At 39.0% G+C, this 22,265-nt stretch overlaps 2 protein-coding genes across 2 annotated transcripts in view; both read right to left on the bottom strand.

Moving 5' to 3' along the window:
- The window catches only part of INTS8 (integrator complex subunit 8), a 21,280-nt gene extending 4,564 nt beyond the window's left edge, over positions 1 to 16,716 (bottom strand). Inside the window, exons 1-18 of the mRNA XM_005479498.4 lie at positions 16,502 to 16,716; positions 15,088 to 15,262; positions 13,044 to 13,184; positions 12,549 to 12,620; positions 11,360 to 11,411; positions 10,952 to 11,134; positions 10,309 to 10,416; positions 9,504 to 9,659; positions 8,741 to 8,841; positions 8,247 to 8,388; positions 6,398 to 6,468; positions 6,083 to 6,258; positions 5,201 to 5,334; positions 4,488 to 4,598; positions 3,617 to 3,818; positions 2,946 to 3,067; positions 1,747 to 1,931; positions 321 to 354 (exon numbers count right to left, since the gene is read on the bottom strand). Coding sequence (XP_005479555.1) covers positions 321 to 354; positions 1,747 to 1,931; positions 2,946 to 3,067; positions 3,617 to 3,818; positions 4,488 to 4,598; positions 5,201 to 5,334; positions 6,083 to 6,258; positions 6,398 to 6,468; positions 8,247 to 8,388; positions 8,741 to 8,841; positions 9,504 to 9,659; positions 10,309 to 10,416; positions 10,952 to 11,134; positions 11,360 to 11,411; positions 12,549 to 12,620; positions 13,044 to 13,184; positions 15,088 to 15,262; positions 16,502 to 16,631 — 2,295 coding nt within the window. The 5' untranslated portion in view covers positions 16,632 to 16,716. The remainder of the gene's footprint in view (positions 1 to 320; positions 355 to 1,746; positions 1,932 to 2,945; positions 3,068 to 3,616; positions 3,819 to 4,487; positions 4,599 to 5,200; positions 5,335 to 6,082; positions 6,259 to 6,397; positions 6,469 to 8,246; positions 8,389 to 8,740; positions 8,842 to 9,503; positions 9,660 to 10,308; positions 10,417 to 10,951; positions 11,135 to 11,359; positions 11,412 to 12,548; positions 12,621 to 13,043; positions 13,185 to 15,087; positions 15,263 to 16,501) is intronic.
- A 2,200-nt stretch (positions 16,717 to 18,916) lies between these two features.
- Positions 18,917 to 22,265, bottom strand: part of LOC102064664 (neural-cadherin) — a 55,866-nt gene continuing 52,517 nt past the window's right edge. Inside the window, exons 32-33 of the mRNA XM_005479704.4 lie at positions 21,519 to 21,673; positions 18,917 to 21,098 (exon numbers count right to left, since the gene is read on the bottom strand). Coding sequence (XP_005479761.3) covers positions 20,697 to 21,098; positions 21,519 to 21,673 — 557 coding nt within the window. The 3' untranslated portion in view covers positions 18,917 to 20,696. The remainder of the gene's footprint in view (positions 21,099 to 21,518; positions 21,674 to 22,265) is intronic.

The raw sequence follows: 22,265 nt of genomic DNA on the forward strand, positions 1-22,265 counted from the left end.
CCTCCTTCTTACTTCTGCTGCTTAGTATGATGCATGTAGCAGCTTCTGTCTCCCTCCAAAAGGAATGCTTTGCTTCGTGACAGCTGCAATAAAATACACTCCCAATGTAAACAGATCTCCATCAGAATTCAGGGTAATTTTTTTACAAGCTATTCCACACTGCTGTATGCCAGGTATAGCAAACTCTGACGTTTTACAGCCATACAAAGCACCCATGTAACTGTTAGATTTTTTGGAATTTAACACAAAAACTCCAGAAAAATACTACACCAAAAGGATGTTTTGGTTGCAAACGTATTTTCAACACCACTGTGACTTACCCGAAGCTTTTTGATGAAGGACAACAATTCACTCCTAAAATTAGGGACACAAATACCCATGTAAGTAATCATCCACAATAAAAAATATATGCACACTTGAAACACAAGTCAGCAGAGCAAATTCTTCACCTGCTAAAACACCCCTTCCACTCTAAGTTTACAAATATAGGGCATGTAAATGAAAATGACCAGCCCATTCACTTTTAATACAGTTACTAGCAAATTTTACACCAAAAATAGGTTAAGTATGTTCTTCTATCAAACTATAAAAGGCATGAAAATCACAGAAGTCAACCACTGATTCTAAAGGGGAAATCAATTGAACTGTACTGCAATTCCCTAAGCTAGGTTTGCAGCAATGACCTACACACTTACAGAAGAGGGTACACAGTGATCACTTATAACGGACTTCAGTTTCCTCGTAATGAACATCAGAAATTGTCACCATAGGACAATCCAGAAAAGTTTTCACTACTTCTTTTCATAACAACAGGGTCACTGCCCTTTACTTGCCCTTTTTGTTTGAATCAGAGGGATGAGGAAAGGTTCAGTAACCTGGAGTACAGCTGTGCTCCTTTTCCTTGCCAGAGTACACAACTGGAAGCTGCAGCACGTTGGTACCCCCTACACCTGCCCCAGAGCAGCGTGTGCAAACGCAGCTGGCCTTTGGCACACCTTAACCTGATTAGCTCAAGGAAGGCAAAGACACAGAGGTTTGACAGAGGCACCTCTCCCAAGGCTTTAACGTGGAAAGCTGTTCAATACAGTCACACAAACCAAACTATACTGTATTAGACAACTTATACTTAGGCTCAGACTTCAGAACAGGCCAAGAGCTGGACAAATCAGGTGCCAGCACTGGACAAAACAGAGAGCCCTGAATCAGTCATTTGAGGCTAAGGCTGCTAAGGTGTCTGACAGAGAAGACTCTTGACCAAAGTGATTTGATTTTCTTACTCTGCAGAGTTTAGCTGAATTAGAATTTCATTTCAAGACTCAGTAACATTTAGCTTTAGACCCAGATACAAATCTAAGTATAGATACCCATGCTGTGAGCTATGTGCTTGATACAGCTATGAAAGTACAAAGCTGACACACAATAATTCTATTTGCTGCAAAGTAGACACCTCCAGCCATCAGCTCTACTGCCCTCTAGATGCATTGACTTTACTGGTTATAAAGGGAGCACAGCCATATATGCTTCAGTTTCTGCAGGGAGAGCTGCCTCCCACACACTCCTCTTCTGCCTCTGAAAAGGAAAGCCAGCACATCCCTACTAAAACCCAACTCCCACAGTGGACAGGAATTTTACTCAGATCTTTAGCTGCTGCCATCACTCTGATAGTGGAATCCAGACATTTCTGACGTGAACATGGGATCAAACAAACCATTCAAGCCATCTTCAAAAATAATTTTAGAACCATACCTGTACATAATACCCAATGTAGACTCCCTGTGTTTTATCAAACTCACTCTTCCATCATTGCCACGTTTGTGCTGGTTGGATACACTGCAGATTTGTACAACGACTTCCCAGAGATCTTTAGCTGTACGTCTGCTTTCTTTGGGACCTGGCAGTTCCTTGCACGTGGCAGCCAGCAACTGGCCCAGCTACGCAATGCAACAGGAAAAACACAGCAGCTAAGGCTCCTCTGCATATCATCTACAGCAAAGGAATTACTGGCCTTTCAAATGGCTAAGCAAGTGATTTTAAATTATGAACTACAAAGGAACGTGACTAAATTTTGCAGCAGAGAATACTGATGAAGAAACTGGAAAACAGGAATTAAACAGAGCATTTTGCCATTTATTAGCTTCCCTGGTGTGTATTTCATTATTAAAAGCTCCAGAGAACAAACATGTATTACATAAAACCTAACCCCCACAAAATATGGTTTAATAAAGACTGGCTCTTCAGAACTCATTTAACTTCCATATAGTAATTAATCTTAACTGAAACTGGCACAATGTTATACAAAAAAGCTGAACCTCAGAACAGAAATTAGGAAGTATCATAGGTAAGCAGAACAGGGTAAAAAGGAACCTGTCCTGTGATACAACCTACTTTCTGCTCCATGCCCTAACTGTGAAGTAGAAACACTGGTGCAAAACAATTTTGAAAACAAAGTTTCAAAGAAGGCAGGGCTTGAATGTCTCCAAAAATTCAACACCAGCGTTGGGTAAAAAAACAGAACTCTTACAGTGCATTTGGAACACAAGTATCTCAGTAACAGAAAAGAAGCCAGACTTGAAAACAGATCTGCACACTTCTCATACCTCCTACATCAACCTAGGTGAATTCTAGCAGAGAGGAGAGTCCTTTAGAAAGTGTTACAGCGTTTCAATCATGGATCATAACCACATATCCCTGATGGAACCAACCTCAGCTGGCAGCCAACAAGGGCCAAGATTTCATGTGCTGCTGCAGCACAGCTTCCATGTTTTTTGTCAAGTGCTAAACATGCCTGTTGCTTAGCCCTATGTTCTACCCCATACTTAATTCATAGAGCCACAAAGCCCCACACTCTTAAGCAGAAGGGTACTTGCTTTGAAAAGTACAAAATACTTCAACAAACAAAAAGTCAACTACAGTCTGAGAAAGCCTTGAGAGTGAGCACTTGTTACCTTCACATAAGGATTAGTCTGAACCAGAGGTAATGGAACTTGCATGGTCAAATACTCGTTCTCACACCAGTTTAACAGGAAGGCAACACATTCTTCAGCTATAACTTGTCGAAGAGGAATATCTAAAAGGAAAGGGATTCTTTGTTTAGCTTTTTATTTTTGAGAAAACAGTGTTGTAAATGGTGTTGTATGAAAATAAGCATATCCCATTCCCTCTAATCAGCTGTTTTTGCTCCACTGCTATCACAGAAAGGTATGATGCTTAGCCCAATGGGAGACCTCACCTCTGGAAATTAGAAGCAACAAGGGTTTCACCTAATCACAACAGTACAATGCTACCCTATTATTGTGAAAGCAGGAGGAATCTTTAACAACTGGCAAAACCCTCTGGCAGAAGTACAGACATCTTAATCCTGTTCAAGTCCTTTAAGTGGCACTGAATAGAAACTGTCAATGTTTAGCAACAGGCAGGCATCATGCTCATTTCCAAATCCTAAAAACTAATAAAACTTCTGAAGACTTACTAAAACCAGCATCAAAGTTGCTGTTTTTCCATTTACACACAGCAGTTAATCTGCAATACAAAGTTGGTTTATTTTGCTGTGGACTTTTCCCCCTTCTCTCAAGGTTTGTGCTCTACTGCATCCTCAGAAAGACAGTAATGTACTTACCAGGCACTCTCATTTCCAAATAGCCTCGGACTCTGCTTATAAGATCAGAAGGAGGACGCTCTCCAGAAGCACCAGCTCCAGCTTCGTGAGTGTAAATGTCCAACAGCAGCATTTCATTGAGCATGACCTGACGGAGCTTTGGAGAGAACTCTGTCACAAGCTCCAAGCAAGCAGCAAAAAGCTGTTTTGCATGGACAAAATCCTGCAATAAAAATTATATGCGTTAATGATTCCTAATAAATTCATAAGGGAAAATACTACAAGCTAAAGTGCAATCAGCTCTATCTTGGCTGAACCAGCCTCAGCATCCATTAGCATCAGCATTGCTCAAGCATCTCACAGTGTCTACTTATGAGTCCTCTGGACTTGCTATTAAGCTTAAGAGTTCCAGAACTTCTGAAAACAAAACAAGGAGTTTAAGCAAAAACATGCTAGAACCAACTACTGGTATGCTTGGTACAATTTTGTTTTAGTTACAGTTTAGCAAATTTGTCAATTACAAGGAAAATAGAACAGCATTTCCAAAAAAATTCTTATGTAATACACTTGTTCAAAAGAATTGCACTTCATATCAGTAAATCAAATCACCACTGGATGTAGATGCCACATGATCTAGAACAACATAATCAAAACTTTATATGAATGAAATTATCTCCAGGCCCAACTCATTGGAAAGCCATTATCTTTGCTCTGCTGATGAAACTCTGAGAGACAGAAATCCTTATCCATTACACAACACATGGAGCTTGTCACAATATCTCCCTCACCACCCAATTTTTCAGTTCTTTTTCTAAAAAAGGGCTTTCAAATTTTCCATTTCATTAAGATTCAATTGTCCAAACCAACCAGTAAGCTCAAATGGCTTGCTCACCTTAATGGCACAGCAGTGCAATCCCTTGGCCATCAGGATGTAGACCAAATCCCTAGTCAGACTGTCTTTGATTCCTAAAATAACACTGCCGTAAACATTTGGTACTTCCCACTGGGAGAGAAATGCATAGGATATTTGCACAGAAACAAGTTTTAGAATTCACATCACTGTTTAAAACAACATAAACCCCAAATACTGAAAATTACTGCCAACTCCTGTCTTTACATCTCATCACAAGTAATGTATGGTTCATTTAGAAATACGACAAAAACGCCCGATAACCCTTTGTTCACACTCTGAATATGCAGTAATTAAAGGGAGGAGCTAAAAAAAGAGACAAGAAATCTTTACTTAAATAAAGTCCTCCTCTCTCCTGCTCCCACCTTCTAATGACAGAAATTTAAGCTAAAACAACATTGCTATCTAGTCAGAACACTAAAAGCACAAGCTAAAAAAAACATCTTTTCTCATAAGAAAAGCTTGTGATACAGCCAGTGATTCCTTAAAACAAAGGTTATAGGTTTTTTGTAACACTCTTCACATAGAATGTGTGCTAAGATATGTATCATCATTCTTATTAAACCACCACTACGCAGAGAGGGAAAAGATAAATCACCCTGAGGATCTATGAGAAAATGTTTCTTGTTCACTGCAGTATGATACCTAACCAGTCCTTGAATTACAGTCTCTTGTGAGCACATGAGCTAAGTTACCTTATTAGAAATTGTCCAGAATTGGCGTTCTGAGGTCATACCATGCAACTCAATCAAGATCTGGCGAATCCTCCAAGGATCCACTGACAGTATGAGCTGATGCTCAAGCTGGCCAATATTGACGCTTGCTGAAGCTGGAAGAAAAACAACCAGGTCTTCAGCACATTTCTTCTCAATGCAGATACTTCCAATTTTTAGTATATAACACTTCAATCAGAACATAGTAAGAACAGCAGATATATCATGCTTCCATAGGTCCAGACATCCTTTTGTGTCCTCTGACAATCACCTTGTGCTACCTTCACCCTGACCTAAAGGGCTGCTTGCAATCCCCTTCCTCACTCCAGCAGCTCTGACCACTCTTGCTATAGCAGTGCAAAGATTCAAGATCAGAGAAGGTAAGGCCTTTCCAGCTCCAGCCACCATCTGGCACCTCTGGTTAGCTTTGATTTGTGCAGCTGCACAGCCAGCCAGCTGTATTGGGGAATTTAACTGGTTTACTTGGTAGGTTAAAAATTTCATTCAGATGGCACTCCTGTTCCAGCTTACCGCACAGTCACACCATCATTAATGTCCAGAGGCAGGGTTCCCTTTCTGGGAACAGCTGCCATAGCCACATTTTGTTCAAATTAATGCCACGCTTTCTCACTCTGTCACCAAGGACACATTCATTTGAGCTTATGTATTACACTCACTTGAGAAACAAGCAAGTAGCAGCCAACCTCTTGAACAAGCAGGACATGCACCAACCAATAACAGGAAGTACTCTCTCTAAAAACATTATAAACTTTTTTGAGAACAGACCTGCACTTTGTAACCTCAAGGTTCTCATCATGGAAATAGGACACTAGCTGCAGTTAATGAAAATGCTGTGAAAGTTACCTGGGATATCATAAAAAGAAGTGACAGGTTTTGTGCACAGATTGATTCGAGGAGATCTCTTCCGCATTTGGTCAATGAGCAGCTTCCGTTCATCGTCTTTCAGCAGTTTTATGAAAAGCTCATGAGATGAAATCATGAAGACAAACTGAAGATCTTCCATGCCCAAACACAAGTTTCTAAGCAAATAAAAATGTTAGTACATAAGCAGGAAAAAAGTGCTTATTTTTCCCAGTTATACGTTCTTGAAATTTTTATTGTGTTGTATTACATTGCTTACAAAGTGCAAATTCATGTTATCTTAATATGGGTACATACTTGAGAAACGCTGCCATTCTTCTCTTCAATTCTTCAGAAGCACTTTCCAAGTTTATTGACCCTGAACAAACCTGGAAAAGAAAGCAGAAAATAACTAAGCAGCTGCCTTGCACATTTATAATATTTAGTTATAGCCAGTGTTACTGACCAGCTTTCTGTCTCACAAGTAGTAACAGCCAGTAAACCTCTATCTCAGGTGAAGCAACAAGTTATGGAATAATTTTGGTTGGAAGAGACCTTAAAGATCATCCAGTTCTAAAAGCCCTGCCGTGGGCAGGGACACCTTTCACTAGACCAGGTTGCTCAAAGCTCTGCCCAGCCTGGCCTTGAACACTTCCAGGGTTGGGGCATCCACAGCTTCTCTGGGCAACCTGTTCAAGTGCCCCACCACCCTCACTGTAAAGGGTTTCTTCCTAATATTTCATCTGTCATTTTGAGTAGGAACCTATTACCCTTGTCCTGTCCAACAACAAAATGCAAAACAGCTTTCTTCTAGTCCCCTTTAGGAGCCTGAAAGTTCTCAAGGATGCCCTTGGAGCCTTTGCTTCTCCACCCAGAACAATTCCAACTCTTTTGGCCTGTCTGTTGTTTTTACTTTGTAGAGCACTTTTTGAATCTGCTTAAGTGCTGTTAGGTGGGAACCAAGTGCAGCATTGCTGGGTGGTTACCCTAATTAATTTAGAATCAAACCAGTATTTCTATTGTGGTCTGTGTAACCCTGTCATGACTCAGTTACTCTAATTGTAGAGAAGAGACCAGCTCTAAAGGGTTTCTTGTAAGCCAAAGAAAGTAAGGTAAGATTTGACTGACAAAGCTTGATACACAAATCTCAGTACAACTGTGTGAAATAACACTGCCTCTGAAGTAAACCTGATAAAAGCTACTGCCATCACACATGGATCAGTTTCCTTCAACCTGTACACAAGACAGGATGTTTCAGACAACTGTCATCTTCTGTCAGACATAATCCACATTCCCTTTTCCTACTTCTCTGGTATACAGAAGCACTGACACTGAGTGCCACACAAGATCATTTAGCACATGAGTTTAAAAATGAAGTATTTCTAAGTGCAAAATTATAAGATTCACTAGGACCTGGGGTTTGTTTTTAAACCAGAAGTTGAAAAATAACTAGTCAGTTGAATTTATCAGCTTGCAATAATTTTTTTAGAAGTACATTCCAGTTCCAATATGAGCAGTTGATGTAAGCTTTTACTTGCTCTGCAGTACAAAGCACTGTCAATTAGTTTTTGGCACATGACTGAAGAGATAAGCAAAAGAACTAGGCTCAAATTAATAAAATACATTAAAATAACAGCAAAGCAATAGAACTATTAAGTTTAGCTTAAGCAACATTCAGTTTCCTAAAAAACTTCACTAAGGGTAACAGTGCAGGTCTCACACGTAACAGTAACTCAGGATCACTGCATCCCATGCTAACTTCTACAACAAAGCTAATAAGGGAAAAGTGGTCCTCTTCCAAGGTACTTTTTCTACTCATTCTCTCAGTCTTGGAGAATTTGATTCTTTGTTCCACTAGAACAAATATTCAGCAATATCGCTACATAATTTAACAATATCAGGAATAGCAGCAATTTCAAATATAACCTGAAGCAACAGCTCCCCACTGGACCCTTCCTGACAGATGGAAACAGAGCTGTGAATAGCAGATGCAGAACTGATCACTGAGTGGAGCTGCCCTAACTGCAAATAAGTTGAATAATGTTTGAGAAGTGACCTTTCTCTGCTTCAGAAAGCAGAGCCTCCCTTGCAATAATAACAGTTATGTGGGGAAAGAAATCTCTCACTAAATATCATTTTCACTTCCAATTTTAGGTTAATGTTTTACCTCAAGAAGGAAGTCTATTTTCTCTTTGCTGGGTTTCAGGAACAGTTGACAAAACTGAATATCAATGATTCGCCCTTGTAACACATCGCAGACTGTATTGCACACGCAGACTTTGAAACACACTTCATCCAGAGCCTCGTTCCTGCAAGAACACAAAACTGAAGGTCACAGGACAGCTCTGACACTCAGACAGCGGTGTCACAACAGGTGGAAAAAATTTTTTTAAAGAATCAGTCAAGTGATAAAATCAACTGTTAACGTGCATTACATTTTTTCCATCTATGGCCACAGGGAGACACAACCAAGGAGCTGTGGTGTGATGTAAAATGTAGTTTAGACTACTGCTAACAGAAACGAAGACTGAAGTTTCATGGATATAAGCAGTTTGTTGTGGAAAGATTTTACATACTTTCCACAAAAAATATAACCAATGAAAATTACTCTTCATCCTCACTGAACACTGATTATAATATGATTTAAATCTGATGTCTCACCCTTGCTGAGCTTTTTGGAAGAGTTCTCTCAGCACTGATTGTCTGAACTGTTCAGGTAAACTGAGGGTTAGGTTATCTTCAAGGAATATCTTCACTAAGTCCTGTAACAAAAAAAGTTGGAATACTCAATGCATAATGCAACAGAACCAGACAGAAAATTATATTTTATATTTTATTATATATTATATTATTATTATATTATATTATATTATATTATATTATATTATATTATATTATATTATATTATATTATATTATATTATATTATATTATATTATATTATATCCGGTAAAAATGAGGAAACTAAGAGAAGCATCTCACATCCATATTTAATACTAAAATTAATTGATCAAAAAGGAATCAAGTAACAAAAGAAGTTCTTTACTATCAGAAAAAAATCAAAGAAAAAAACAAAAAAAACCCCAAACAAACTTGCACATCTAAGTAGCAACAGTCTCTGAAACCCAAGGAATTAGAACCCAAGAATTAGCTGAAAGAATAATTCTCAATACCCAAAGAATTATCTGAAAAGCTCTTATGTCAGCTGGCAGGAATTCTTTACCATTGTATGGAATCCAAGATATTTTAATCCAATACGTACCAGATTATGTTATATTCCCAAACACACAGAACTTAAAACAGTATGTAAATTGTTAAATTGCCATTTAACATTTCTTAAAATCCATACCAGTTCAAACTGAATCCTCCACAAAGAAGGATAAACCCCCTCCTCAAATATACATGGGTTTGTTTAGGCATTCTACCTGGTATTTCCCAGATTTCATACAGCTGTGGATTTTACTGTAAGGAGTTGCCTGTTGAGATGCATCATCAGAAGATGAGGTGAGAACTTCACAAGCTTGACAATACCCAGCTAACCGTGCTTCATCTATGGTAAAATGAAGTGATGATGAGCCATTCTGAAAAGTAAGAGTTACAGCAGATCTTAGTAGCCAAAGCATTATGAAATATATGCTTAACTCAAAACAGAGACTCACAATTTCCAACAGCAAAAGAACCAAAGAATGTACATGCACACACTTCATTTAAATAAAAACTGGAATTCTGAAGTTTTGAAAATATGAATATGAAACAAAATAAAAAAGTAAGTAAACCATTCTTAAAAAATAAGATGCACTTTTTAAAAAGGTTAGAACATTGAGAATCTGATTTTCAAGGGAAAGTTAGGTTAAAAAAAAAAACCAAAGAAGTGCTGTATGGTTACCTTCCTCAAAAGCATGTCATCACCATGGACACAGGATGTACTGTTCACTCAAGTTACTATGAGCACTGGAGCTGTCATTTCTACGTTTTTTGCATCAATACAATTTGTGTAAAAGGCTATTCATTACAAAAGGTAGAACAAAGCAGCAATATACTGCAACCAATTAATATAATTTCAAACCAGGCACAACGTGAAAAAAATTACTCTCAAAACTTCAGGAAGTTTCTTTAAAAACTCTGTGTACCATTAAGAGTTATTAAACTGCTAAAGAAGGAAGCAATAATTTAGACAAGGCATTTTTTTAGAAAAGAGTTGAATTCACATGCTAAAAGAACACTTCTTACCTTTGCAATCAACTCCTTTGTTTTGAAAAACTTTTCCTTAGCCTTTTCATGAACAGCTGCATTTGTAGATCCTTGTTGGAAATAGATTGCACCCAAATCATAGCAAACCTGCAAACAGCACTCATATCAAGCACACAGCCTTGGACATCATGTTCCAAGTCAAGATGAAGTATTTCAGCTCAAATGCTGCATGTACTTTAAACTACTCCTACTTTTATCTAATTTACCAACATACACTGCACACCTGACCCCACATACTTCAATTGCCTCCTCTTTAACTGCAATCTCATCTGCACAAGCATTACAAAATCAAAGAATGATTTCCCCATAATCATTGAAAAAAATGCAATAAGCTATCCTTGTCATATAATGGGTTATTTCAGGGGACTGAGAGGCCAAAAGTGAGAAGTTAGTGAGAAGTAACAACAGTTACAATGATTAAAAAAAGTTCTATTAATGTAAAAATGAAACTAGCATTTTTTCATTGTATTACAAAAGAAATCAACAGACAAAAAACCCAAACCCAAAATAACACAAGGAACATTAATAGAAAAAAACTGTGATTTACCTCAAAATTATTACATAACACTTTTTCTAAAGAAACAGATATAAACTGAAAGCTTTAGTACAAAATGTGAGCTACCTGGCACTGTATCTCCTCTGCACTGATTTTCAGTCCAGCTGTAGAACTCTCTGTTTCTCCATTCACCATCCCAGGTTCCATGGCCAATAAATCCAGAGTTCTTATAGTATGGACATAAAGATCTTTGTTTAATTTAAGTGCTCCTTCCAGGACCAGGATGGAATCAGCAGCCTGCTCCTTCAACTGTAATAGTTCAAATGCATTAAAAGAATTAACCTCTTGGTCTCGAGTTCAACTCTGGGTTTCAGTTAATGCTACATTTTAAACAGCTCAGTAAAAGAACAGTTTTTTAAAAAGTCCTTCAAAAATTCTACACAATGTAGAATTGGCTTTTGTATTTCTTGTACAATAAAGAAATTCATATTTACATGCAAATTTGAGTAAAAATATGAGGGAAAAGAGTCTCACCACTTTCAAAATATTTTCAGTTAGTTCCTTTTCTTGCTGAATATGATTCATACTGCAAGTCAGATACAAGAGGTCAAGCATTCAGTTATAAGGCAGATCTGCACAGTACTTCATGTTCTAGACCACAATAATTCATTCATGCTTGGTTTTCTTAACTACATTTTGAACATCATAATGCAGGACCACTGACTGCTCTTATCTATCTCTATCTGAAATACAGAACTTCATAATAAACACATAGTTTTGTGTGAGAACGTGGTTCAATAAAACAAAAAGTCGCAAAGTTATCATTGCCTTTTTTAAGATCAAATTGCTAATACCAATTCAATAGCAAAACAATAATGAAGAAAGCTTCCACAGCCTCAAGTCTCAGGAAGCTTCAACATTTAAATCTTCTCAAACATGTCAGGAGCAGAAGCATGTTCACATGTTTATGTAAAAATTAAAAGTATTTTTCAATTATTTTCCCACACAGATTTTTTTTTAATTCAGGATCAGACTCTGATACATATAGGAAAATATAACATCTATAGTAAAATAAGGAGGAGGAAGAAGAGCATGTTTAATCAACATATTTAACAGACTCTGTCAAACAAGTATGGTCTAATGCTTAAGTGTAAAATTAACACAAAACACATGAAAAGCACCATTTAGATACTTCCAAATTTTGGAGATAACTGTAACATAAAAGTCAAGGACAAGTTGTTACTAAAGCCTCACAGCTTCTAGAAGGCAAAATGCAAAATTGATTTTAAATTACAAATTATTGCCTAATGAAGCAAATACTTCATTATTTCTAAGGTTATCACACACAATGCTTCCAAATGGTGTAATGAAACAACAATATTAAGCAAGCTACTGAAAGTCAGGGATGCAAAAGAATGGAAGAAATGTACCCCATCTAAACTAGAGCATAAGCATTCTGTCAAGGGAAACTGTCACCTCTCTTCCTCTCTTGATTTTTCATGCCATGACAAAGTCACAGAGATTATAACATTGACAGAGTGGAACAACAGACAAGTATATGTACCAAGCATGTCTCACAGGAAAGTGAGAATATACTTGAAATAAATCCAAGTTACACATGTAACAACTCAACATTTTAGAAACATTATTTAATCCACTTAGAAATTACATTTCTGATTATAAAATACCTATGACATCCAAATTAATGATATCTGTAACTTACACATTTAACTGAGGTGGACCAGGTTTCACTTGCTTTACAGGAAAACTACTTTGAACGATGGTCCTTATGGCCCTACACAGGGGAAAAAATTAAGCAAATAATGGTATTAGCCTCAGAAATGTAATAAGCAGATTACAGGCCTCTTGATAATAGCAGTTTACCATTTCAGAAACATTATACCATTAGAACACATCCCTTATTCAAGAGCACATCTAGCAGCTAAGAAATGCTTGTATGTCCATAAAAAGCTGAAAGATGAAGATTTTTATATTTATAAGGAGAGAGTTCAAATCATTATCTTGACTATTTTTTAGAGAAGAAAACCAGCTCTAGAATAGCTTTTCAGACTCTGCTCTTTCACTATAACCTAGCAACAGATCACAACACTTATTAGTACTTTAGAGTTCTTTCTCCATCTACATACAATAATACAGACAGAAGAAAGCACTGCTCTGTTCCATAATGATTTTATATTATTGCCATGTAGTAGTTTACCATCTGTTGTAGAGTAGTATTGCCATTGCAGTGGTTGGGGGTAAGCTGGACAGATCTACATCCACATGCTTAGTTCCTGGGGGAACTTTGCTGATACACAGAAGTTCATTCAATAGCATGTTCAATACAGGAACAGACAAGCTATTAAAAAATAAAAGACAGAATCAGATATTTCATAGAGTAAATCTATTTATGAAATGTTAAACAATGTACACTACTATTCAGTACTGACTGCTGAATACCATTAAGTACTACTCAGATTTTAGCATCACAGGGATGTTTATTCAGCATTTGAGATCAGGTAAGTAAAGCAGTTACCAGTATTAGCTGGTAACTGCTAATAATTAAGCTCAAGAGAATGGGCCCAAGCAGTAGTTCAGCCACCCAGACAGCTGAACTGCTACTCTGCACCACTGCATTACCCACACAGGCATCTTACCAGAATAATCCAGTCACCTGTAACAGCATGACCCAGCTAGTAAGAAGTTCTTTCAAAGCAGCCCCAGATCATACTCCCTGAAGGTAAGCAACCCCATTTCCATCACAAATGAAATTTCACTCACAGAAAGTGAAGTTAAGACTAGGAACTTTTTGAATAGTGGTAAGTACAAGATACATTGGCTGGGACAGGACTCTCCTTAATAAAATGAGAAGACATGCAGGCTGGACTGCACTGCTTCAAGCTTTTGTGGTATAATTTAACACAACTAAAATATTATTACTAATTTAGACCTTTTTTGAAATTAGATCAGCTACAGGCAAAGTACCTTTGATCTTGTGAAAATTTTGTATGCTTTGCAACAAGTATTGAAAACAACCAGTGAAACTACACTTTTAGCAGCTAAAGCCAGGATTTCTGTTTCACAAATTTTAGGTCTTGTGTTCTATCAGAAGCATTTTACAAGCAGTGACTGAGGCAACTGGGGGTGTTTAGCCAGAAGACAAGGCTCAGAGGGGACCTTATCACTCTGTACAACTCCCTAAGAGGAGACTGTAGCAAGTGGGTGGTCAGTCTCTTCTCCCAGACAAGTGACAGGATGAAAGGAAATGGTCTCAAGTTGTGCCAGGGAAGGTTTAGATTGAATTTTATGGAATTGATTAAATTTTATGGAAAGTTTTTCACCAAATGGGTGGTCAGCCATTGGAACAGGCTGTCCAGGGAAGTGATTGAGTCACCATCATACCCTGAAGGTATTTAAATTATATGCAGATGTGGCACTTAGGGACATGGCTTAGTGGCAGGCTTGGCAGTGTCAAATTAACAGCTGGCCTCAATGATCTTAAAGCTCCTTTCCAGCCTAAATGATTCTACAATTCCATGTGAGTTAGAACCAGGGCAATTACTGTCCCCGTAAGATTTTACATTAAATTACAGATAAAGGGGGCAGGAGACCTGTGTGAATGAATAAGGAACTTCTGCCATTACTTAAGTGCAAACAGGAAGCCAAGTGTAAACAAGAGTCACCTAGACACAATCCTGTGCCATGTGTTTTGGGATTACCCTGCTCTAGCAGGGAGGCTGGATCAGATGACCCACTGTGGTTCTTTCCAACCATACCCATGCATGGTTGGAAAGCACTGCCAAAGTGAAGTAGTTCTCGACTGTTCTAGCTCATCAGACCATCTTTCAGCTGAAATTTCCAAAGGAAAGATGCAAAGCTGGGGTCTGTCTACTTCAACCACAGTCATTTCACAGATACATGGAGCTATTCACATCAGCAACAGTGGAGCGAGACTTCCAATTTCAAGCATGTCAGAATGAGGAAACTTATGGTAGTTTTGTCACTGAAGAAAACAACCTCAAATTCATCTTTATGAAGCTTACATGTACATATCTTAATGTCTAAGACATGCTGGTTTTCCTCTCTAGACACTGTCGATTTGTTCAGACACACTGACTTTATCAAAACTCTTTTATAACTTACAGCTAAAATAAAACTAAATTTCAATTATCACACCCAAAAGGGAGCAAGAGAGACTTCCATTTTTTAAAATAAGTATCTCAAGCCACATCAATTTAGTAAACTTAGCATGAAGACTATACCTTTTCTCTAACACATCCAAATCCCACTTCAGATGAGCAGCAACTTTGAGAGCAAGAAGTTTTAGAATGCGGTTTCTTTTGTTATCAGGTGGTGGCTGGACTTGGTTCTGTTCATTCACTGATGGTTTTGAAGCTTGTTCCAAGAACTGAACAATCAGCTGCACAGGTGGCGGGTCTGCAAGAAAACACAGCCACTCCTCAAATTCTTTATAAGCCCAGAAATTAATTTTTTTCCCCTAGCTATGAACACAGCTCTTTTATCCTTGGTGTTTATAGTGCTGACATTGTTACTTGGTAGATTCTAATCCCAAATGGTGTCCTGCATGTGCTGACTCAAAACAGCACATATCTTTGCTAAATGTTAAAATTCACTTGACCATGGTAACCACACTCTCACACTTTTATTTATTTTTCACTATTTTGTATTAATTATGTTTTGATACTTGCATCTACTGAAAATAAATGCTGCCTAAAGAAATTACAAGATACAAAAACTATACATCTACTTGTAATTATCCTCTGCACTTAAAGGATATTTACAAGCAATTGCTGGTACTTCTGAATACATTCAGAAAATACTTTCTGATTGGTTAAAAAACAGCATCAAAAAAGCACCCAATCTCTCCCTTCCAATAAGACAGCCAATACCTTTCAGCCCTTTTGAAAAAAGAGGCCAAACCATAGCTATTACAATCTCACTGAACTTTGTGAAACATAAAGCAAGTATTATCAAATTACTTAATTCATTAAGTATAAAATCTTACAGTATAAAATCTAAGCATAGATCTAAGATAGATTACGCTTAAACTGACTTTTTGTAGAGGCAACACTGGCCCAGGTTTTCCTGTTTCCTCCACCTCCTCGCAGAATTCAGGTGCTGGAAAAGATGACTACCACTTATGACGGTCAAAAGACCAGGTAATTTTAAATACGGCCATTTTCTTATAACATATCAGACGAGAATTCTATTTATTCCAGGTCCAGAGAGCAATCTCAGCACTGAACCTTTCGGAAGACTTCAGCTCCTGCCACTAACAGGACCCCAATGGCAGAAAACCAGCTGCAATGATGCACAAGCAGCGCTTCCCACCGAATAAACAAACTACAACACTTCCGCACACAACATTCACACACGCGAAAGGAAAAGCGATCTACCAGACAAGAAAGACAGTGAAATTAAGTTATTAAATAGGAAAGATAAAGTGAAATGAGAAAACTCGCGTTACTGCCGGCGGTAAATGCCGCCGCACGGCCGCGGGCAGTGCCCGGCTCCCTGTGCCCCGCTCTCCCCAGCACCGCAGCAGAGCCCCAAGCCCCCGCTGCCGCCCCTCTGACCCCGGAACGAGCCTGCCGCAGGAGGGGCCGGGGAGCGGGGCCGAGCCCGAGGAGAGGCGGCGGCCAGCAGGGCACGCACCGGGAGAGGGCTTCTGCAGGTGCTGCTCCAGCAGCGCCTCCTCCAGCACGAACTCGAACCACGACGTTTGCGGCGGCGTGCATGGCCGGCTGGAGGTGGCTGCCTCTCTGTCCGCCGCCTCCGCGCTCATGCCGGCCGCTCGGCAGGGACCCGCACAAATCCTGCAGCCCCCGACGGCCGCACAAGATGGCCGCCGGCCGCGCCCCCTCGGAGGCGGCCCGTGAGGGCCCCGCCCGCCGCGGCGCGGGGAGCGCGGCCCCGTGGGGCGGCCCTGCGGAGCGGGCCTATCGGCAGAGCAGCCTGACTCCCTTATGGCATCGGTGGTTTTCTTTCCCAAGTCACTAGTTCGGTGCATATCCCTGCCTGTCCCCGCAGCCGTCCCTCTGCCTTTGCGTCCATCGCCGTCCTGTCCCCGCAGTGCTCCCTGTGAGCCCTCAGGCCGATAAATGGCTCACCCTCCATGCTCCTGCCCATGAGCCTCATGAAAGAATAAAGAAATTAGGACCTTGGTCCATGGAGGCAGATTTAAATCATGGAATCATAGAATATTAAGGGGTTGGAATGGACCTTAAGGATCATCGAGACCCAACCTCTCCTGCCGTGGACAGACACCTCCCACTAGAGGTTGCTCAGAGCCCCGTCCAACCTGGCCTTGAACACTTCCAGGGTTGGGACATCCACAATCTCCCTGGGCAACTTGTTCCAGGATTTCACCTCCCTCACAGCTGATAGGAAAGATGGGTGCTTATGTCTTTACAGATTATTCGATCAGAAGATGATTTAGGAGATTTAGGAGAAATGGGTGTTACTGTCTTTGAAATGTGTCTCTAGGAGCATCAAGCTGTGTGGGTTTGTTACAGAACCCAGGCGTTTTGACCAGACATTTTGAATTCCTGAACTTCAGAGTATTAGGAGAAATGCATCTGTGCAAAGCCTATTGCAGAGCCCAAATGGTCTGAACTTTTGGTGGATCCGCAGAACCTAGACAGTCTGAACTTCCCAACTTTAGGGTAAAATGAATGTTTTTAGGGCAATATGTGGTACGTGGTTTGGGAAGGCTGTACCTTCCTAGTACCTCAGCCAGTGGGGAAACAAAGAGGGCAACATTGCCGTTGGGATTTTAGGATGAAAGGAGACTGCATCCTCCAAAACCTCAAGAGTGACCCCATGGGGAATTGTCCCAGTGACTCTCCCCCTTTATTAGAATAAAATTGCAGGACTCCTCTGCCTCCTTTATGGACATCAGCTTTTCATAGCATGGCTTTTACGCACACAGTTAAGAATATTTTCCTAACAGTTAACCTAAATTTCCCCTCTTTCCATTTGTATCCACTCCTCCTTGTGCTATCACTACAGTTCCTGACAAAGAATCCCTCTCCATCTTTTCTGTAGGCTCACTTCAGATACTGAAAGGCTGCTATGAGGTCTCCACACAACCTTCTCTTCTCCAGGATGAACAGCTCCAACTTTCTCAGCCTATGTTCACAGTGGGGATGCTCCAGTCCTCTTACCAACTTCATGGCCCTCCTCTGGACTTGCTCCATGTCCGTGTTAGCAGCAACAGCTTCCAGTGTTATTAAGGTGTCAGTATTTGCACGACAGTCCACGTGCAACTGTGCCACTCTCTCAACTGCAACTAGCCAGGATCTGGTTCTGAAGCTTTTCAGGTATCCCTGCTCTTAGAACATGTATGTCCTGGGGAGAACAGGTCGACCAGCAGAAGCTTTTATCTATTTCAGTAAATTACCTGGGTCTCTCTAATGTTTTAGAGAGAAGAGTTCACAAAGTCTGTACAGGAGGTTTGCAATATAGATACATGATTACATACAATAATATTACAGTACTACAAAAAATTTTCACCCAGAGGGTGGTTGGGCAGTGGAATGGGCTACCCAGAGAAGTGGTTTTGGCACCAAGCCTGGCAGTTCAAGAAGTGTTTGGACCATACTTTTCAGGCAAATAACATGACTCTTGGGGCTGTCATGTGCACTCTCAGCTATAAGCATTCTGCATCTTGCTATAAGTGACCCAAGGAGATAGAGGATAGAGATAGAGGTTCTTCTTTCTCACCTGCCATGAGGAAAGAAGTCCATTACATGTCCTGAGTTCAATGCAATTTATCTTCTGTTGTGCATTTACTTTGTATGTTCAGTTTTTTGAGGGAAAAAATTAAGTACTGCTTCAGCTTTCCTGATATTTAGTGCATCCAAATGTAAAATGTTCAGTTTCAGAATATGAATTACAAAATAACCCTCAGGGAGATCATAGGCTGTTAGCATGATTTGTAGCACATTGTTCAAATTGGTCTCTTTTGGAAGAGACAGTTTACCAATAATTATGCTAAGTTTTATTTGATACCAAATTCAGAAGAGGCAACTTAATAAAAGAGCAATAAAAATGTATATCCACTTCTTTCACTTAAAATGTTGTAAGAATTCAACACTTGGAAGAGTCACCTTACTGAAGTTCTGTGGCTCAGCAGTTTTAATTTGCAGCAATCACATATTAATATTCCTTGGTATAAGAAATGTTGTAGTTTCTTACCACACTACACGTTTTTAGAAAGGAGAAAAAATTTACATTAAACAATATGTTGCTATGTGCTAATATATGCACCCTATTTATTTTTTATGACTCCATAAGAACGATCAGTGCCCAGCCATGTGAGGTTTGGGCATGAAGGAGTGGCTCATGGTGACTCCTTCTCCAAATCTTTCTAATAAATACTACTAATTTAGTGTCATTTACACAAATAATTTTTTTAAATGACTGCAAATTGTTCACATGGTACTTTTGTTCAGTTTATTTTTGATCTAAACTATTTGTTCTAATAGTATCAAAATCTTCCCTCTAGGTACAAAACTAATTTACATTTGCATTCTTTATGCCAAGTAAAATGATGAAGAGTGATGAAAGATCTAATTTTAAAACATCAATAATAAATCAAAGCAAGTGTCAAGACTATGATAAAAAAACAAATGTTGAGTATCATGGTAATTAAAAAATCCCACTGAGTTGAAAACAGTTAAAAACCCCTTGGTGCTTCAGAGCTTACAAGCACTCTGTAAGCACCCATTAACATTCACACATCACCCCATGCATTGGGAGCTGCCCAAGAGGGGAGCCCCAGCTTCAGAAGAGTTAAGAGAGAACGGGAAAGAACAAGGTGATTTGCCCATGGTCACAGAGGTGAGTGTTCAAGTCAATGTCAGATTTCAGAAGTTTCTGATTCCCTTTTTTCCATTCTAAAACCAGTTGTTTTTTGGAGAGCAGGAGGAGACAAAGGAGTAGAGGCTAAGTTTCCCATGCTTTCTCTTTTGAGGATCCTAACTTTTACAATGATTGTCCTGATTGAAAGAATTCAGTTCCAACATTTGCCTGGATATCCTTCTGTCTTGTCTTCACACTTGCTATCAGCTCTTCTGTTTTCCAGCTCCACACTTTGAAGAAGGGTTCCATATGAAAAGCAAAGCTGGACATAAAAGTTTACTGAAAATAAACTTTTCCCAGGTCTTACAGCTGCCTTTAAGAGTGTAAAATTGTCACAAAGTCATGTTCACAGATGGGATCTTGCTACTCTTTTCCCCTTGGTACAGGTAGTTAGAAAAAGGGTCAGACAGGAAAAGTCCCATAGAGTTGGGCAGCCTGTGAGTGAGGTGGTGTGTGTCATGTCATGGAAGAGCAGAGTTTAGGAGGATATAATAAAAGCTGACAAGAAACCAGAAATTGTAAATGTTTTATATTTAACATTGGTAATAATTATTTCACAGTCTAAAATTAATTCAATTTTAAAAAGAATGCCCTATGCATTGTTACCTGCCTGATAGGTTTCACATTAATACTAGGGAGAAAATAATTCAAGTTCTTGCATCCACGATAATTCTAGTAAGTCAGTGTGGTCTACATAAATAAAAAAGGATATTATAATACTATTCTATAGCTATTCTACATTCCAAAGTTTTCAAGAAAATTCATGCTTTAAAAGTCTTTGCACTTATATAATGAAATAATTTTGTAGAGTGCATATAAAAAGATTATTCAGATTATCACTCCTGGGAAAAGTGAGTATATCATGCTATTGTAGCCAAAAACTTGCATCACGTCAGTTACTTGATGTAACTTATATATAAAAAAGGGCAATTTTAAAAGTAGTGTCCATATGTCATGACAATGTGTCAAGTTCATTTAACTCTGGTTATAAATTTTCATTTGAGACTGAATAGAGTTCTTTAAGCTTCTCAAACTTTGACCCCCACTCTTGGAGGCAATCGTAATTCAGATCTTCATCCCCACTGATGGAATCTAATGAGCTAAGGCTCCCTGCTAGAGAGCATTGCCCTTCCAAGCAGTAAAAATGAATAGTGTCAGCTGGAAGACTCTTTAGATCATTGTCTGCATCCCGTACGATTTGAGAAACATATTCCTTGAAGTCTGGGATGCTGGTAACAGCTGATATTGATTGCTTTTGATGTGCATATTTGGGGAGGGAGTCTCTTTTTGGGCCAGTTGGTGTCCTGGAGTGTGGAGCAGCTGCTCGCAAGGAGGAGCAGGGAGTTTTATGGAGAGGTTTCTTCAGTTCATCTATATTGTAAGCATTCTGGAAACAAAGAGAATGCAAATATCAGAGAGAAACAACTCAAAAGGAAAACTGACTGAAAAAATGTTTTACAACACAAGGCATCACAAGACTCAATTCTGTGAGTTTTCTACAAGCTGAAGAAGGGAGTGCCTACTTCAGAGGACTAATTTCAGATCATACCAAATCCCTTTGTGTAATGATAATTTTGAGCTAAATCAACAAATGAGGTGTCCAAAGCCCACCCGTGAAAGTGGGCACACATGACCAGCATCATTAAAGGTACAGACGGGGCTGAAATAGAAGCCTCCCACTTAAGAGGATTTCAGGTAAAAAAGGAAGAAGAAAAAATCCAATTTGATAAGAAGTTAACTAAAAGATCTGGGAAAGGAAAGTGAGGAGATGTTGGATTTGCAAAGCTGGATTGAAGCTGCATCATACCTGGTCACGTTCTCCACCTCCTTCTTCATTATAATTGAAGACATTTTCTCTAACATCCTCCCAGCTTTCACGCTCTTCAGGAATGTGGTAAATTCCTCCTTTCCGAAACCCTGAACTTCCCCACTGACTCCACACTGTGTAGGAAACCAAGAGTGCTGGAAGAAATAAAGACACATACTTGTTATATGAGGTATGACAAGATATGTTGCATGATAAACAAGTAGTTATATAATTCCTGAGATATTAAATCAACTCTTAATTTGACAACTAAATTTGTAGGTAAGAAATGAGTATTATTAATATACAAACAACTAAAATTCATGAATGTAAAGAATAATCTATGTATATTACATCATAAACTTCATTAAAAGGGTATTTTACTTACCTAAAGGAATCCATTTAAATAGAAGGCATTTTGGCCAATCTCTGGCCTTTCACCAATCCTGAGTAAATAAGATACCCAAAGTAAGTAAACCACTGTTTTAATGAAGGTTACAAGTGTAATATAATCCTGGGGTCTTTGCTATTATGAGATGTCTGTGCAGTTTATCAACACAGTTTTATGGTATTATTAATTTATGGTGTTACTAATTTTTCAGCCAAAGTGCAGCTGAAAAAGGACACATAGTGAACATCTCTCTGTGCCCATGCTTTTAATGAGGCTTGCCTTTTAAGACCATGAACTTTCTAGATCTCTCTTCTTTCCTAATATGTGAAGAGCATATGTAGCTGTAGGTTCTACCTACT

This window comes from Zonotrichia albicollis, chromosome 1 (assembly GCF_047830755.1).
Source record: "Zonotrichia albicollis isolate bZonAlb1 chromosome 1, bZonAlb1.hap1, whole genome shotgun sequence".
NCBI lineage: Eukaryota > Metazoa > Chordata > Aves > Passeriformes > Passerellidae > Zonotrichia > Zonotrichia albicollis.